General features: G+C 42.1%; 2 protein-coding genes across 2 annotated transcripts in view; both read left to right on the forward strand.

Moving 5' to 3' along the window:
- The window catches only part of LOC311000094 (receptor-type tyrosine-protein phosphatase N2-like), a gene marked incomplete at both ends in the record, with an annotated part of 265,882 nt that extends 250,744 nt beyond the window's left edge, over window positions 1-15,138 (forward strand). The window contains 4 exons of the mRNA XM_083990729.1: window positions 1,979-2,032; window positions 4,915-4,979; window positions 12,332-12,405; window positions 15,067-15,138. Coding sequence (XP_083846855.1) covers window positions 1,979-2,032; window positions 4,915-4,979; window positions 12,332-12,405; window positions 15,067-15,138 — 265 coding nt within the window. The remainder of the gene's footprint in view (window positions 1-1,978; window positions 2,033-4,914; window positions 4,980-12,331; window positions 12,406-15,066) is intronic.
- The window catches only part of retreg1 (reticulophagy regulator 1), a 332,731-nt gene that overhangs the window by 310,658 nt on the left and 4,347 nt on the right, over window positions 1-17,726 (forward strand). The window lies entirely within an intron of this gene.

Genomic DNA, 17,726 nt, shown 5'->3' on the forward strand with positions numbered 1-17,726 from the left:
AACCAAATACAAACTCTGCGTTGTCCCTTTAAAAACAAGACGAGACCGAGATGAACCGAACCTACAGAGATGAAACACTGAGTTTGTGCAGAAAGTTTTGAAATGTGCAGAAGCTGCTGACGACGACGAGGATGATGATGATGATGATGATGGAGGTCACAGAATCCACTGTAAATATAAATGACCTTTAAGAACAGAGAAGCTTCAGCTCTGCAGGTCTGGAGGTTTCTCTCTCTGACTGACTGATGCATTATGGATCTCTCACACACACACACATATAATACACACACACACACACACACACACACACACACACACACACACACACACACACACACATACAGTATATACACACACACTCACATGCACACACAGCATGTTTTTACATAATCTGCTGCTGCTGAATATTGTAATGTGGAGTCGTCAGCGTGCAGCCGAGGCTCCAGCGGCCGCTCTGCATCCTGATGAACAACATGTGAAGTTTCCACCACTGTATTTTTCCAGATTTGTGGTTTTTTTAAACACACGGTTGGACACTTTTTTTCTTTCTTTTTTTCATGCATGTATGTGAAGCAGCACAGAAATACCACTCCTGTGTTGTGGGAGGAAGGTTTGAGTGTAGAGAGGAGGAGAGAGAGGACGTGAGCGTCTTGATGGAGGAACAGAGTTTCCACCAGTGACGGCTGACTGTGTGTAGCTGTTGAAGGTGTTACATACGTGGGTGGAAGTGACATTTTAATAAATAATAATTGTGAGCGGCTGAGAAAATCTGCTGGGCTTTTGCTTTCTTTTTTTTTTTTTTGGGAGGGAAGTGGGTGTTGAATGTAAAACGTTCCCATTATTTGAGTTTCTGCAGAGAAGCAGCATCAAGTCTGAGCTTCTTTAACATGATGATGATGTGTTAAATCTAGTCAGAATAAAAAGGTTCATTTTTCAGGGTTCATCCAGCTCTAAGATGATCTCAGTGGTTGTTTCAAAACTGATGAATCTGTGATCAGCTCCGTCCATTTTACGGTTTTCAAATGTGTGGTCACATCTTTTCTCTGTCTTTATTTATCATCTGACTTATTCTCTCTCCTAAACTTAAACACAGGAAGACACTGTGTCTCTTGAATCTTGTTTCACACACGCTGACTTGAGTTTTTACTGACAAATATCATCGGTAACCCTTTAATTTATTTCACAGGCTGCTAAATACGTTATAATAATATAATAACAAGTAATTGCATCATAATGTCTAGAAATAGCCTACGTAGATATAACGGTCAGTTGCAAGGACGTGGTGGAGAAAAATTCTGGCCTTTCCCAAAAAATTCATGAAAAGCACGTGTAATCTTTTGCCTTTATTAAAAACATCACATTACTATGAAATTGGCCTTTATTTCTAGTCTTACTACACAATAACTTGTTATTTCTTGGCTATTTCTTGACATTAAGACATAGGACATAAGACTTTTTATTGATCCCACATCTGGGAAATTCGTTTGTGACAGTAGCAAAGAGTACAGGATGCATAAAAAAGTAAGGAATACAAATATAAAGGATTTACTATGTACAATACAGTATATATGTATGAAAAATAACAAAGATATGTACTGTTATTGTACAAAAATATAATTTAAATCGTTAATATTACTTATATTTTCTAATATTACTATGCAATTAATTGATATTTCTTGGCTATTTTTAGACATTATCACATAACCAGCGGCCTGTAAATGAAAGGGTTACCATGTCGTCTTTAATTGACTGTAAACCTGATGGTAAGTTGTACGGGACAAATTTCTGGAGCTGTATCACAGTGTGACGATCTCCTTCACTCCTCAGTCACATTTTATCTGTTTGTTTCCCATAATAATAATACTACTACTACTAATAATAATAATATAAAGTAAATGACCAGAGCTGTGTGTGGTTGTTGAACCTGTGTCGTGTGACGTTGACACTCATTGGTTCTTTCTGTTCTGTTTTTTTACAGGAAAGTTAACAAGTGCTACCGGGGACGCTCGTGTCCTATCATAGTCCACTGCAGGCAAGTACAACAACAACAACAACCACAACCACAACAACCAACACTCAGATTCATCATGTCCGCATGGCATTTATGGTTTTATTAATGTTGTTAATTTGCAAACTGGAGTCGGTCCAGTTTCACAGGTCGTCACGACAAAAACCTTTTAAAATGAGAAATGAGTCGACGAGCTGTGATTTAATTTGACAAACTGTCCGCGGAGGACGGCAACTTTTAATTGGAGGCTCCTCAAAGTTTCACAGTGTGACAGTCGAGGCCGCTGGCTGAGAGAGAGACAGAGAGAGACAGAGAGAGACAGAGAGAGAGGGAGGCAGTGATGCAGCTGTTGCATTTGCATACGTGGGTGTGTGTGTGCGATCACATCTGCACACCCCCACTACCTGAGGAAATAACTCAGACCAGTGAGACGTAATTAAATCTGTATTTAACAGAAAAATCTGCCACAGTTTTTTTCTTTTCTTTTTTTTTTGTGCAGAAACATCCGGCTGTGATTGGATTAGAGAGAGAGAGAGAGAGAGAGAGAGAGAGAGATTCAGCCTCCATGACAGATTGCCGTTGTGTCTGTCTGCTCACTCCTCCACTCAGTGATCTATTATTTAATATGGTGTAATGGTTCTTCCAGGACGATGGACCTACATTTCTCTGATAAATTGCCAGTGAGCAGCAGCAGCAGCAGGTTTCAGGGTTCCCAAATGTTTCCACGCCACAGCTCCTGAATAACATCAGCTTCCCCCTCTGCAAACCCAGAAAGGGGCGAGACGACACAAGTTCACTTCTTTCTGCCTCCTTTCATTCAGGAGTTGCATTATTGTTCTTATTTTTGAGTTGTTTTTTCAATGAATGAAACAAATAGTTTGAGGCTTCATGTCAGGCACAAACGGCCAGGTCAACATTTACAGTTTATAACGTTATGAATGGTAGTTTGACTGGCAGGCAATTAGAAAGATGAGCCTGGAAAAAAAAAGGTTTGAATATGTTTTATTATTAGAAATTATATTTTTATAATAATGATGAAATTATAACAACAAGCCCGGAACGGTTGAAAGAAAGACAGAACGACGGATTCGGACAGGAAATTAACGTTTTGAAAGATTGAGATGTTGTTGAACGGTCGCTACAGAGGGAATCACCGAGGTTGGATAACTTTGTCTTTACGACTTCCTCCATGTTTTGCTGTAGAGACGCCCTCTAGTGGACGCCTCATCTTAAAGGGATAGTAGCATTTTTTTTAAAGTGGGGTTGTATGATCTACAAATAGCCTCTAAGTACTTTAATTGCAGTAGAAGACTCTCTGCACTCCTCCCATTCGCTATAATATAATTTTTTCCAGCCCCTCAAAGTGCAGGGAAAACACAGTTTTTATTTGGACCTAACCAACACACGTATCCCTCCGCCCAGGGTTAGCGCCTGCTGATCAGCAGTTGGTTAGCTCCAAATAAAAACGGTGTTTTTCCTGCACTTTGAGGGACTGGAAAAAATTATATTATAGTGAACAATAGAACTGTGTATTTTTTTTCAGGTAAAACCTCTTTTAGGCCGTGAAAATAGGCCGTTTCTTTGGGTCTGTTCACAACACTGTATGTTGTAAATCTCTGGGCAGGGCTATTATGGGCTGGCGTTGCTAACGGGAGGAGTGCAGAGAGTCTTCTACTGCAATTAAAGTACTTAGGGGCTATTTGTAGATCATACAACTCCATACAACCGTCCATGCCAACGTAAACAGTGGCGGATGGAAGCATATATATGGATGGAAAGCTGTCGCTTGCCCTCTCTGCTTTTTCTCATGGAGAAAACTGATAAAAACCAAAGTTTGATCTTTTGCTTGTAAAGAAACAGGTTGAAACAGGAAATAGACTCGTCACTTCTGCTTTGTTGACACCTGATGCGTTTTATTTTGAAAAGTCATGATAGTCTGGACCAACAGAGACAGAGACCCGGCGGCACTGGCAGCTGTTGTCAAGTTAAACTCTGCATTCGCTCCTCGATATCGATTTAAAAACAACAGTTTAGAGAAGAATAAAACATGAGTGATGAGTAAACACTAATCAGAGCGGGTCAGACCACGACAGGAAGTGAAACAAGAGAGGGTGGGTCCTTCAAAATAAAAGCCTGAATGAGTGCCATAAAGAAAGAGAGGAGCAGAGCAGAGTGTGACGTCGTCCTCCTCTTCTCTCTCATGTTGAACAGAGTGAGAGGAGGCAGCAGACATCTTGACATGTTTACTCACACACACACACACACACACACACACACACACACACACGCACACACACACCTACACACACACACACACACACGCATATCTTTGATTGTCTTGTAATGATCCTGATGAGGTGCAGCGATACGACAGATCTCATCGCATCATGATGAACCTGCACACACACACACACACACACACACACACACTAACCAACACACTGATCAGGGTGAAGACATCAATTTTCAACACTTGAATTAAATCTAGGATTCAAAACATCCTCTCTCTCCATTCCTCTTCCATTCATACCAGTCAGAGTGATTGACGCGGAGTGATAGCCTACGCTGTGATAAGGCTTTAGAATAGTAGCCGTGGTATATGCTCATTATACCACGGTTAACAGCCAATCAGATCGCCGGATTTCACCTTTCTGTTTTATAAATATATTGATAATATTATGACATCATAACTGCATTTTTATTATAATATAATATATATAGGCTAATATATAAAAAATGTATCACCATGAAATAAGTAGAATAGTAAAAACGTTGCTGTGTAAAAGTATGATCAAACTGATGATAAGAAATAAGAAATATATGAAATGAAAAGTATTTAATCAGATCTCTCTCTCTCTCTCTCTCTCTCTCCACTCTGTCTCTGTGTCTCTCGCCCACCTGTGCAGTGACGGCGCGGGGCGGTCCGGGACCTACGTCCTCATCGACATGGTCCTCAACAAGATGGCTAAAGGTGGGTGTCTCTTGTTTTTTTTCTTTTATCTAGTGTGTGTGTGTGTGTGTGTGTGTGTGTGTGTGTGTGTGTGTGTGTGTGTGTGTGTGTGTGAAGGAGAGAAGTTACCATGGCAACCACACCAATGCCATTTCCAAAAAACATAAAGCTCATAAATAATGTTGTTTATTATAAGTGGACAATTACAGTGGTGAGTTCAAGGTCCATGTGACAAAACAAACTCACAGAGGAAACAATTACCCTCCAGATAATTAACAAGTGTTTCGTTAATATCTGCGCTCAGACTCCAAGGCTGCGTTCCGATCCACAGTTTACTTGGACAGAGCCCCCTACTCCCTACTCCCTGCACAGGGAATCTGCCGTAGGAGACTTCACTTAACCGATATTACACCAATCGGAACACCCTGCAACGTCACAGCTGTTTCCGGTCGAGTTTAAAAATAACGTTTTCAAGTTTCAAAATGTTTCACGCCACTATCAGCGTTTAGACAGATCTGAAATGATTGAAGAAACATTACTATTTCTGTGTGCACAAGCAAAGCAGTTTTGTGTTGCAATGCGTGGTATTTATTCAGTTTCGGGGCATCAGGGTGTGTAGAAAGCAACAGTGGCCCAGCTGACAGGAAAGCTAGCCTAACGGCTGTCGCTAAGCTAACGGCTGTCGCTTAGCTAACGGCGGCAGCAAAGCTAACGGCGGTAGCTAAGCTAACATCAGGACGTCAGCTGTTAAAACCCTCCCGTTGTCGGACACGACACAAAACTACTCCAGTTAGCTCAATCATGTTGTAACTAAGATATCCACTGGAGAAAATATATTTTCATGGACCGTTTATTGAGCCACTGAGCTATTAAAGTAAGACAGGTAACGATTAGCCCTGCCAATTTTCGTAACGCACGTAAACGGACCACAATGGCTGATGGGTAATATCGGTTGTCAACATCCGGTGAACTGGGCGAAGTGAGGAACCGTTGTTCACTCCCTCCCTGCACAGTTCACAGTTCCCTTCAAACTGCTCCCTGCGGTTTAGAGGGCAATCGGAATGCACCCCAAAAGTAAAATCTAAAGAAACGTGGTCGACATGTGACTCTGTCAGTTTCTGCTCCTAATTTTTTTAAAAGTCTCCACAAAGTGTTGTGAATCAAAGCGGAGTGGTGGATGTTCAGACTTTGTGTGGAGTGTCATCAGGACTTAGTGTCTCGGGGCCTCGGAGCTCGTTGTGAGTGTCTGATAATCACTGTAATTAGTGTTGTGGTAATTACGGAGGGGACCGAACGCTTCGCGGGGCCCCGGCAGTTTGTGACACAGCGTCAGATGAAGTGCTACTTCCTGTCGTTCTGTCTGATTATGTTTCCTTATATGGGCGTAAAAGGAGGAAGTAGAGTGAGACACAACAGACTCTCGGTTGTTCAGGTTGTTTGAGGTTTAGACTTGAGCCTCTTTGCTTTTGTGACATCACACCAACCAGGAGCCAATCAGCTGCTGGGACACAACTCAGTCTGAATCACCGGTGTCGATTAATGTTTTTGTAAATATCAATGAAAAACGTGTGCTTACCTTTAAAAACTGCTCACTCCCTATTCCTGTATTCTTACTTTACTCTTAGCGTGTTTATGTCCTGTAGTTTTCTTTATTTCCTGCTTTCCTCCTTATTTGTGCCCTAAACTCACGTTTTTTTTACCCCCTTTTTAAAAAAAAAATTTCTTGTTTTAAAATGCATCAATAAACAGACGATTTACGAGTGACTCCAAAGAGAAATAAAACAGAGCAAGAGCACAAATAAAAAAGTGATATGGCTCAGTTTATTTACAGATTTTGATTGACAGAGGAGCTCCCTGATCCAATCAAATAAGTACTGGTTTCCAATCGGCAAGTTAAATTAAGCCCCGCCCCCAATTTTGCATTAAAGGGGACATATTATGGAAATATCACTCTTTAAAGGCTATTTAACATATATTTGGGTGTTTGTTTTGTCTTCCGACCCCCAAAATGCGAGAATTGACAAACAAATCTGTAATTTTTAGGCTCCTGAGGCTGAAATCCATGTGGTTTTACGAGCTATTCCCTCAGTTGTCTTCCAATGATGTAGCTAGTTTTCGAATTTGCATAATACCACCCCTACCTGGTACCTGTAGAAGGGGGCGTGGCCTGGTGAGCAGTGGCTCATTTGCATTTAAAGGGACAGACACTGAAACCAGCCGTTCTGAACAGGGCTGTTTAGAGAGGATGAAAAGAGCTGTGATGTTTGATCCTTGGGGGATTTTGACTGAAACATGTCTTTAAGACACCTGGGAACTATTTAATTTGTGTAAAAGGGACAGAATGTCTCCTTTAAAATGTACTGCTGCCTATATGACATTTATACCAGGGCTGTTCCTGTTATAAGAATGAGCTTCTGTCATTGGTCTAAGTTTCAGTATCTGTTGGTCAGGTTGTACAGGTGTTAATAAGACAGATGTTGGCAGATGTGAGGCCTCGAAGCTCTTTAGTTTTATCAGTTTATCTTTTTCACTTCACAAACTCTCTCTCCACATCAACACACTCGTATTGAATCTGACAGGATCGTTATTATTTTTCCATCGACATCACTATAATGTTGTCAATGTGATTGTTGTCGGTTGTAATAATTGTTCAGTGGAAATCTGACTCACTGGCAGCTCCTCCTGCTCTCCGTTAACATATATAATATATAATGAATAGAAGACTGGAGCGCAGTGAAGTCAAAATGTTTCCAAAAATCTGGATTTGTGCATAAAATAAAAATAGAAGCCGACGTCCCAACACGGCAGCTCACACAGATTACGTGTGTGTGTGTGTGTGTGTGCATATCTTTTTGTTTCTTTTTAAGTGTGTGTGTGAAGTGTCCCATGGTGGTGGTGCTGCTGTAGCAGAACGAGCTCCTGGGTCTTTAATTCCAGATCAAAGGGTCAGTCGGGGCATCGGGGGCCTTTTCCCAGGCCGTCACACTGAGCTCGGGGGCCCCGGGGCCTCAGCTCGGCCCCCCCGAGTCTCAAATATACTTTGAAACAGAAAAAAAATCTCTTCCACGTCGTTTTATTCCATCTTCTTCACTGAGCCTCTAATCTCCATCCAGCTCGTTTTTAAAAAAAAAGACGAATCCATTTTGGAAAAACAGAGAAAAAGGAAAAAAAACGTGTGAGTCAGGAACAGAAGTGAGACGGAGACTCAGCAGGAGGCGACTGGACAGAGACGTCACAACAACAACCAGTCTGTCGTCCACAGAGAAGAACCAGGCAGAGACGACACCTTGTTGTTGTGTTTCTGATTCGTTCAGACATTTCAGAAACACACTGATTCACAGTAGAGTCGAGGTTTTTTGAAAATCTCAACCAGCTCCATTTTTATGAATTGAAGCCAAATCATAGTTCATTCATCAGATAGATAGATAGATAGATAGATAGATAGATAGATAGATAGATAGATAGATAGATAGATAGATAGATAGATAGATAGATAGATAGATAGATAGATAGATAGATATAAATCAACTCAATATTTTAATGATCTTTGTGTATGAATCAGCTGTTTGTCAGTGAACCAAGGAAACACCAGAGGTCAGGTCAGGGACCAGGGTCATGTACGTAATAATAATAATAAAAAACTTTATTTACACATCAACCATATCAAGTATCTCGCCGCTTTGTTTAAGTCACTTCCTGTGACCTCAGTGACCTCGTCATATTTCGCAGCAAAAAGTTACACTGGAGGACTGCCAGTTATGCAGCGCAGTCCCCATGACGGACATCTGCCTGTAAGGACGGTGCCGGTTAAAAAAAAAAAAAAAGTCTCCTTTCCAGCCGGTTCACCCGCTGCTCACCTGCAGCTGTCAGAGGAGTTCTGCTGCTCCTCTCTCTTCAACATGTGAAGGTCTAACCTCCATCTGAACACCGTCAGCTGAGCCAGAGCTCAAAGGATGTGGACCTGCTCAGCTGCAGCAGCGGTGTGTTTTATAACGGCAAGAAAAAAAGTGGGAGCACTGACTTCAGCCGAGCTAGTGCTACAGCGAGCTAGCCGGCTAACTTCCGCTTTAGCTCTCGGCTAACTAGAACGGGAATAAAATGATTTAATCATGCGGTTCTTCTAGACTTTCCAAACGTAATCGGACTGAATGGATCAAATTCTGGTAGTGAAACGAGTCGTTTCGCGTGGGGTTGTGACACTCAAAAATAATTATCCACCGTTTTATAGCCGCTTCTTTTCCCATTATTGTCTATGAGAAAAATGCTAAATTGTTGAACGGTGACCCTGGAAGTATCGGTGAGCACTTCCTGTCTAATGTGATGCAATGCATGCTGGGAGTTGCTGTTTCTTAGTAACGTGAACTAGACACAAATGAAACAGGGTGACTCTACTCGTGTTGTGCTTCTATGGCGGCGCACCAACGTTACGGTGCGTTAGCGCCACCTACTGTGTTGGAGTGTGAACCAGAATCACCTGGTTATGTTGCTGTTGCTGATCCAAACGTTTCTTTTTCTTTAGAAAAAAGCTCCCGAATAATGAGGAGAAACTTCGGACAGAAAAACTATTCGGGATCAAAGCATTATTTATGTACTTCCGAATACGTATTCGGGTTCGGGTACACCCCTAACGTCTGCTGCGCGTGGCACAAAACCATCTGTGTCTCTGAAATGTAAAAGTCGTCTTTCCCTCCACTACATCTCTGCTCTCACTCCTCCACTCCCCAAGTTTTTGTCTGTCCTGAGAAGCTGGAGGCCCCCATGTTCTGCAGGCTTCCTCCATCATGATCAAAGACCCTCCTCCTCCTCCTCCTCCTCCTCCTCCTCCTCCACTCTGTCTCTCCTCAGCAGTGGGCTGTAGCTGTAGAGTCGTGGTGTTGCAGGGTTGAGGAGGTATTGCTGCTCTGGTTCTCACGTTTTCTTCTTGTTTTTTTTTCTTCTTTCCTAAAGACCCCCCATCTCCTCTTCCTCCTCCTCCTCCTCCTCCTCCCTCCTCTCTCTCTCTCTCTCTCTCCACCTCCCATCTCTTCATCTTAAGATCTGAATGAAACCCATCGAGTACCGGAGCTTTTCACCATCTCTGTTTTTTCTTTCTTTCTTTCCTCTCCGTCCAGCTGCTGAGCTCGGCCCTCAGCTTCAGCTTTCACCAACTCCTCAAGGGCCTTGCCTTTCTTTTTTTCATCTCTCTCTCCTCCTCCTCCTCCTCCTCCTCCTCCTCCTCCTCACTCCGTCCTCCTCCTGACCTCCACCCTGAAGCTGTGTTTTTTTCTTCCTACCGTCTCCTTTAAGGGAGAGTTTCACGTTTTTTTTTGTTTTTTTCTAATGTCGTCCATTTTGAGGTTTATCAGAACCTGCACAATAGCCCTCAGCTTGTTAAGCCCCCCCCACTCCCACTCCCATCCCACCCTCTAAAAAAAAAACACTAAAGCAGTGAGTGTGTTGCAGCCTTTCTGACGAGACGGGAGCTTATTGTGTTGTGAAAAGAAAAAAAGGAAAAAAAAACAAAGCTCACAAAACCTGTGAAACAGAAAGAGAGGACGGAGAATGAGCCGTTGGTTTCCCTCCTTCGTGCCGGAGCGAAGCAGCAGCAGCAGCAACAGCAGCAGCAGCAGCAGCAGAAGCAGCAGCAGCAGCAGCAGCAGCAGCAGCAGCAGCAGCAGCAGCGTTATTATGTGTCACAACAAGAAGAAAGTAAAGAGGATTCTTGCGCTTTTTGTTTCCTCAGACTTTGGTAGAAGACGAAGAAGAGGAGGAGGAGGAAAAGAAAACCATTAGAGACACAATAAATTAAATGTTTTCTTTCTTCCTCTTGTTCTTTGTGAGTTTAATTGTTGCCCCTGTCTCGTTTCTCTGTTTCCTTTAGACGTCTTCATCTTCGGCTTCTTCCCGCTCAACTTCTTTTTTATAAAAAACATTTTTTTATAAGCCTCTGTGTTCTCAAATCATCTCTTCCTCTCTCTTGTTCCTGTATGTGTGAGGAGCTGCAGCTGTTCGCTCTGCTGCTCCTATGACACGGTGAAGTGACGGTGCAGGTGCTCAGTGTGACGCCCACGGTTTAAAGAGCAGCTATGCAAGAGTTTCACCTTAATTAAACAGCTTCAGAGGAACTGTGACGGTTAAATGAGAACGGAGGCTCTCTGCCTTAAAGGAAAAGTTAAAATTGGCCCATTGCCATAATCCCTATAGTCATAGCAGTAGGTTTGTTACCTTTAATTGTCGGTGCAAGCTATTTTTAGAACGGCGGAGCAGAGTCGTGAGCTGCTCAGAGCTACACTACGGAGGCTCATGGGGTTTCTTGTTTGGTTTCCCTCATGAAACTCATCAAATACACAATCCAACAACTCCAAACCGCTCTGGTGGACATTGTGCTTAGATGGAATTGTTGAAACTGTTGCATAAAAGCAATATCACATATCGATTAAGTGACAAAATAAAATAAAAGTGCCTCTTTATTAAAAACATAGTGCAGTTAAACATGCTGCCTTCTAAGGAAATTCTAAGGAAATAGAGGCCGACAGCAGCAGATTTGTTTCATTTAAAAAAAAATTAAAATCGATTTTGGGACATTTTATATCGATTCTGAATCGTATTAAATGAGAATTACGATTCTTATGTGAATCGATTGTTTTTGGCACACCCCTACTAAACTCTCAGTGATACTGGTTATAAAACACACATGCAGACTCACAGGTCAGGTGTCAGGTTTGGTTAAAGATTGGGAGAATAAATAAATACCATAATACTTTCATAATCTACCATCCTGATCTAACGGCAGCGCGTCTCAGTGTGGAGTAATCTCAGCAGAGGTCGTTGAGCCTCTCCACTGCCGGCGGCTGTGGGGCACGGTGCCAGTCTGGCACACGGACTGGGACCACGCCAACACACACACACACACACACACACACACACACACACACACACACACACACACACAGGCGTGTCAGACTTTGGCAGAGGCTGATAGAGCCGCGAGGGGCGACGACGTCCATGAGCTCAAAAGCTACAGGACGAGCGTCAAAGAGCGACAAGGGGCTTTGAGATCAGCTCGGTTTCTTTTTCAGAGAAACACAGCTCTGTGATTTCCTCTTTTCACTCTGTCTTTTCTTTTTTCTCTTTTTTTTTTTCATCCTGACAACAAAACACCACCACCTCGCTGTTAGTAGAGTGTGTGTGTATGAGTGTGTGTGTGTGAGTGTGCTTGTTTATTTGTGCAAAGCGGGCGGATGTAATCGCCTTCAGCTTCTGTAAAGGGAGTGGGTATAAAACAGCAGATTGACAGATGTTGGCTGGATTAACTCTGTGGCTCTTTGAACACTGTCCAGAAACATTTTAAATGTGTGTGTCCTTAAATTTTTGTGTGTGTTTGTGTGTGATAGGTGCCAAGGAGATTGATATCGCAGCGACTCTGGAGCACCTGCGAGACCAGAGGCCGGGAATGGTCCAGACCAAGGTAACACACACACACACACACACACACACACCTGAGTCCTGGAAGATACAAACTTATTTTAACAATCCAACATTTTTCATTTTAAATATTTTTCCTACACGTTATTATGTTTGGTTTGTACGACAGAGTATTAAGGCCACGTTGACAAATAAAATAATCACAAACTTTGAGAATAAAGTCGCAAATTTACAACTTTATTCTTGTAAATTTATGAATTTATTTTCGTAAATTTACGACTTTATTCTCGTAATGTTATTACTTTTTTCTCATAGGAAATGTACGACTTTTTTCCCTTAAATTTACGACTTTATTCTCTTAAATTAACGACTTTATTCCCAAAAATTAACGACTTTATTCTCAAAAATGTACGACTTTATTCTCTTAAATTTACGACTTTATTCTCAAAAATTAACGACTTTATTCTCAAAAATTTACGACTTTATTCTCGTAAATGTACGACTTTATTCTCGTAAATTTACGACTTTTTTCTCTTAAATTTACGACTTTATTCTCTTAAATTAACGACTTTATTCCCAAAAATTAACGACTTTATTCTCAAAAATGTACGACTTTATTCTCTTAAATTTACGACTTTATTCTCAAAAATTAACGACTTTATTCTCAAAAATTTACGACTTTATTCTCGTAAATTTACGACTTTATTCTCAAAAATCTACGACTTTATTCTCGAAGTCTGTGTTTTTTCTCAATGTGGCCCGAATACTCCGTCGTAGTGTGTGTGTGTGTGTGATGGAGCTTTTTAAATCGATAAATAAAGATAAAAATGGAAATAATCGATGATCAATGACACGTTCCATCAGTGGAGAAAGTGCAGTGTGACGTAATCGGCTTCACGAGGGAAAGTTTTTGTAAAGAAAGTTATTCGGAGGGTTTTTTTTTTTCTCCACAAAGTCACACATGTCGCTCCGTAACTTCTCCGATCTGATGTTCAGACGTCGGGATCAAACCTGCGACCTTCACGTCTGAGTTACAGTCTCTCTAACAATCAATCACACCTCCATTAAAAACTGTATTTTATCTCAAAGTCGGGGGCTTAGCCGCTGTTCTCCGCCTCCCCCCCGGTGTGAGACGGGACGGATCAATCGATTCCTGAGAAAGAAATTTAGCAGGGATCAGAGTCGGGCCCGGAGCGCAGAGGAGTATGTAAAGAATTCAGGAGTTACAAGTTACAAGGAGTTTCTTTTTTTTTTTTTCATTATTATTTCTAATATATAGTTTTAATTATTTGAGGAGATTTCAAGAAACTTTGGTAACAGTTTATAATAAGTTCACACTATTAAGCATTAATAAATACTGAATTCTTCATATAACACATGAATACTCATTAGTATGTAGTTTATAAACACAGTTAAAAATGATTTACTCATCCTTGATAAGCACTAACTGTATTTATAAACTACATACTAGTGAGTATTCATGCCTTATAAATGAAGAATCCAGTATTTATTAATGCTTAATTAATGCTTAATAGTGTGTAGTTACAGTATTATAACGTGTTACCGAAACTTCAACTACCTGCTGGTGTCTGAACGTAATTAGAAGGAAAAGCCCGGATGTGTATAAAACATTGTCCGTATCGATCCAGGCTTTATTAAACCATGTATCCTAGGTAGCGAGAGGCTGTCACACACACACACACACACACACACACACACATTGATTCCTCTGGAGTCGCAGCCTCAGCACCGAGGACGATGACGCTTGTTCCACTAATCTCAGCTGAGTGTTCAGCACATGTAGGTCACCTGACCTCCAAACATTTCAAAATAAAAGCTTCTCAAAGGGCAATTCAATACAAGTATAATGAACATGTTGTCGTTAAACCAAAGTTTAGATTTAATTTTTTTTTGTGTGGAGGTTAGACAGTTTTAGGCCCAAACCAGCCTCCTCCAACGTCTGTTTTATCGTGTTCAGACTCAAGGCTCTTGGTTTCCAGAGGAACCTACAGCCACAGTGTCACACCCCATCCTGACATACAGCGATACGAGCGAGCGAGAAAAAGTGATTAGAATAACATTACTCTTCAATCAGCCTGTCCTAACGCCCCACCCTGAAAAACTCGCTCGCTCTGTCTCTATCTATCTGGACGACATTTCTCAGCCGTGTCCCGCCCCTAAACACTTCTTATTGGTAGAAAAGTACACCCTGCTTCCTGTTGTCAAGCTAGATAGCAGAAATAGGAGAATATGAGAGATTTGCATTGAAAAAAAATATATATATATACTACTCTACTACTCTAAAAAATAGTGCCAGAAGTTTGTTTACGTCTCTCGATAATTTGATTGGTTTGGATTCTGAACCAATAGAATATACTCGCTGCATATCAGGACACTTTCACGCAAGATTTTGTCACCAGTTCGCTCGCTCGCTGTATATGTCAGGATGTGGTGTTATTATACACAGTGGTAGTTACGTCCAACTGTGTGTGAGTAGTGGGTCCTTCAAGACAAACTCTTTTCCCTGTTTTCAAAAATAACGTTGGACTGAGCAGGACTTTTTTGTTCCGAAGCCAGAATCGGACTCTCGGAGCTTCAGGTTCATGGTTTTGCCGACGGCCTCGTTGGCAGCTCACATGTGTTTCAGTGTTTTTCATTCTCTCTCTCTCTCTGTTTTCTCTCTCCTGTCTCTGTCCGGCTCCAGGATCAGTTTGAGTTTGCGTTGACGGCCGTCGCGGAGGAGGTGAACGCCATCCTGAAAGCTCTTCCACAGTAGAGAGGAGCGCCTCCTTCTGACAGACGTCCTCCACCTCTCCTCTCCTCCTCCTCTCCTCTCCTCTCCTCTCCTCTCCTCTCCTCTCCTCTCCTCTCCTCCTCCTCTGATCCTAACAGGAGGAAGGTCCATGTCTTTGCATCCTTTAGTTTGTTTCTTTTCCTCCCATCTTGTCATCTCTTACCCTCCTGTCCTCCTCTCATCTCTTCGTCCCTGCTGTCCAACTTTCTGTTTTAACTTTACATCCAGACTCCTCCTCCTCCTCCTCTTTGTCCTTCCTCATCACCATCTTGTCTCCTCCTCCTCCTCCTCCTCCTCCTCCTCCTCCTCCTCCTCTCTCCTCCTCCTTAGTAAACGTTGTGCCAGGACCCTGTGGACTCGACCCTGTACATAGATAGACCTTCCTTCTATTGTAATGATCCATGCAGCCTCTTTTTTTTGGTTTTATTTTGTTTTTTTGTTTTTCCAAAGTGACATTTCACTGCATTTAAACAATCGATGAAAGTGTTCCTCTCTGTTCTTGTTTAGAGTATATTTATTATTAGAGTTTGTGTTTCTCAGCGAGGTCTCTCTGCTCTGAGTCGAGTGTATGATGTTGATCATCGCGTCTGTATCACTACTGGACTTTTTTAGTGCCAATGCTTTATTTTATTTTATTTCACATCTCCATGCATCACGCTGCAGTGTCACGGTGTAGCTCCAAAGCGCCCTGTGTCGGTAGATATGAGACAAGATACTTTTATTTTTTCCTAAAGGTTAGTGGACGGAGAAAATCCTGCTTGCTGGTTAAATAACTTTCTTTTTTTCTTTTCTTTTAACGTTGATCATCCCAGTAGAAGCAATATTGTGTTTCTTCAACATGAATCGTTATCTCTCGTGGACAACCAATACGGTGGCTTGTCTGTGAAGTAACACTAAATGTCTGCCTTAATGATAAAGAAATGGAAAAAAAAACTAAACTAAACACAATAGCCGGACTGGTAAACGTGTGTGTAGCCACCTGGAGACGAGGTTGGTGTTGTAACGCTTCATTAACTCTTTCGCGACCATTGACGAGTTAACTCGTCACAGCCTGCCGAACGTTCACGACCACTGACGAGCAAACTCGTCAAAACCGTTTTTTTACAGATTACAATAATAGACACTCTGAGGTACCCTGTGTGTGAATATGGTAGTCCTCTGATATGTAAAACTGTTTTAAACTAAAATCAAAACATAATGTTTTTTATAAACTGTGTGATCTTGGTTTTATTTGAGTAATCGTTCTCCTTAAATGCTGCTCTGGGGACAGCGTGCAGCGCTGTGCAGCTGTCAGCTACAGTGTTGCCACTTTCTCGCTGAATCTGGCGACTTTCCAAACCCTCTTTTGACAAAAGCGACCGACGACAAATCTGACGAGTTTTTCCGGTGTTGTTTACAAACGTTTCTGGTTTGAAGACTCGGATCTGAAAGCCGGTTATCTCTGCTGTTTTCACGGCGCTGTGCAGCAGAGCGGGCGCTGAGCAGCGGGGGCTGTGACCGGCCGCCCCCGCCACAGAGCACTCATCGCCGGCCAGTCACACAGCAGTGTCCCGGAGCTGCTGCGCTGCAGCCAGAGACCCACACCGCTGCACCGCTGCTCTCCACGCTGCCACACCCCCCAGATATGCCTACAAATATATTTATTTAGCCGTAGAAATGATTTGGGAGACGCCACACTGCAGAGTACCGGTAAAATGAGCAGATTGCCACTTGACACAAAAGTGTGTTTTTCTCTGAAACTAGAGCGGGAGCTCCGTTTTTGGAGAAACCCAGCTCTCTTCTCCTCCTTCGTACTCACGAACGAAACGGCAGAAAAACTCGCCGTTTTTTCGAGAAGCACGTTTTAAAGTCACTCTTCAACCAAGTGAAGACCGTTTGTTTCTAGGTGATGTACAGAGTTCGGTTCGACGTGAGATAAAAGGTAAACAAATAGCCAAAAACATGTGGTCCTGAGCGGATGTGCTGAGGAATTAGTGTGGTCGCGAAAGAGTTAAAAAGAAAAAAAAGAAAAGAAAAATGGCCTCAGTCCAGCGGATTAACCTGTGGATTAAAAAGTTTGCTGTGCTGGTACTTAAAGAAAATCCCTGCGATAAACTCCGAGGAACACGGAGGCTTTAATAACCCGGGAGCACGGGAAGTTCGTCTCCGTCCCCAAAGTTTATGACACTTGGACGGCAGAGATGTTTGTCCCTTATCTTAATATGAAACCTGCTGTGCACTGGAATGAGGCCGTTTATGAAATGAATGAAGTGTCTCTCAGCGATGATGATGGAATCGGCCGGTTTAGCTTCTGAATAGCAGCTCTTCTATGTAGCATTAATGGGGTGATTGGTTCATGTACAGTAGCTCCACCTGCGTTGCATTGAAAACTAGTTTCCAGTGGCACTCGGCTGGTTTTCCCAAAGGCGTCTTCAACATTAAAGCACCATCTTCTGCACATGATTTACTGCACTACTATTTATTTAACAGATAATTATGTATTTATTTTAAAGGTCTCATAGTTACGCTTTTACCATTTCAAGTGTTGATTCATAAGAAGATATATCTGTGATTTTAAGAACCTAAAACCA

This window comes from Trachurus trachurus (genome assembly GCF_905171665.1).
Source record: "Trachurus trachurus genome assembly, chromosome: 17".
Taxonomy (NCBI): Eukaryota; Metazoa; Chordata; class Actinopteri; order Carangiformes; family Carangidae; genus Trachurus; species Trachurus trachurus.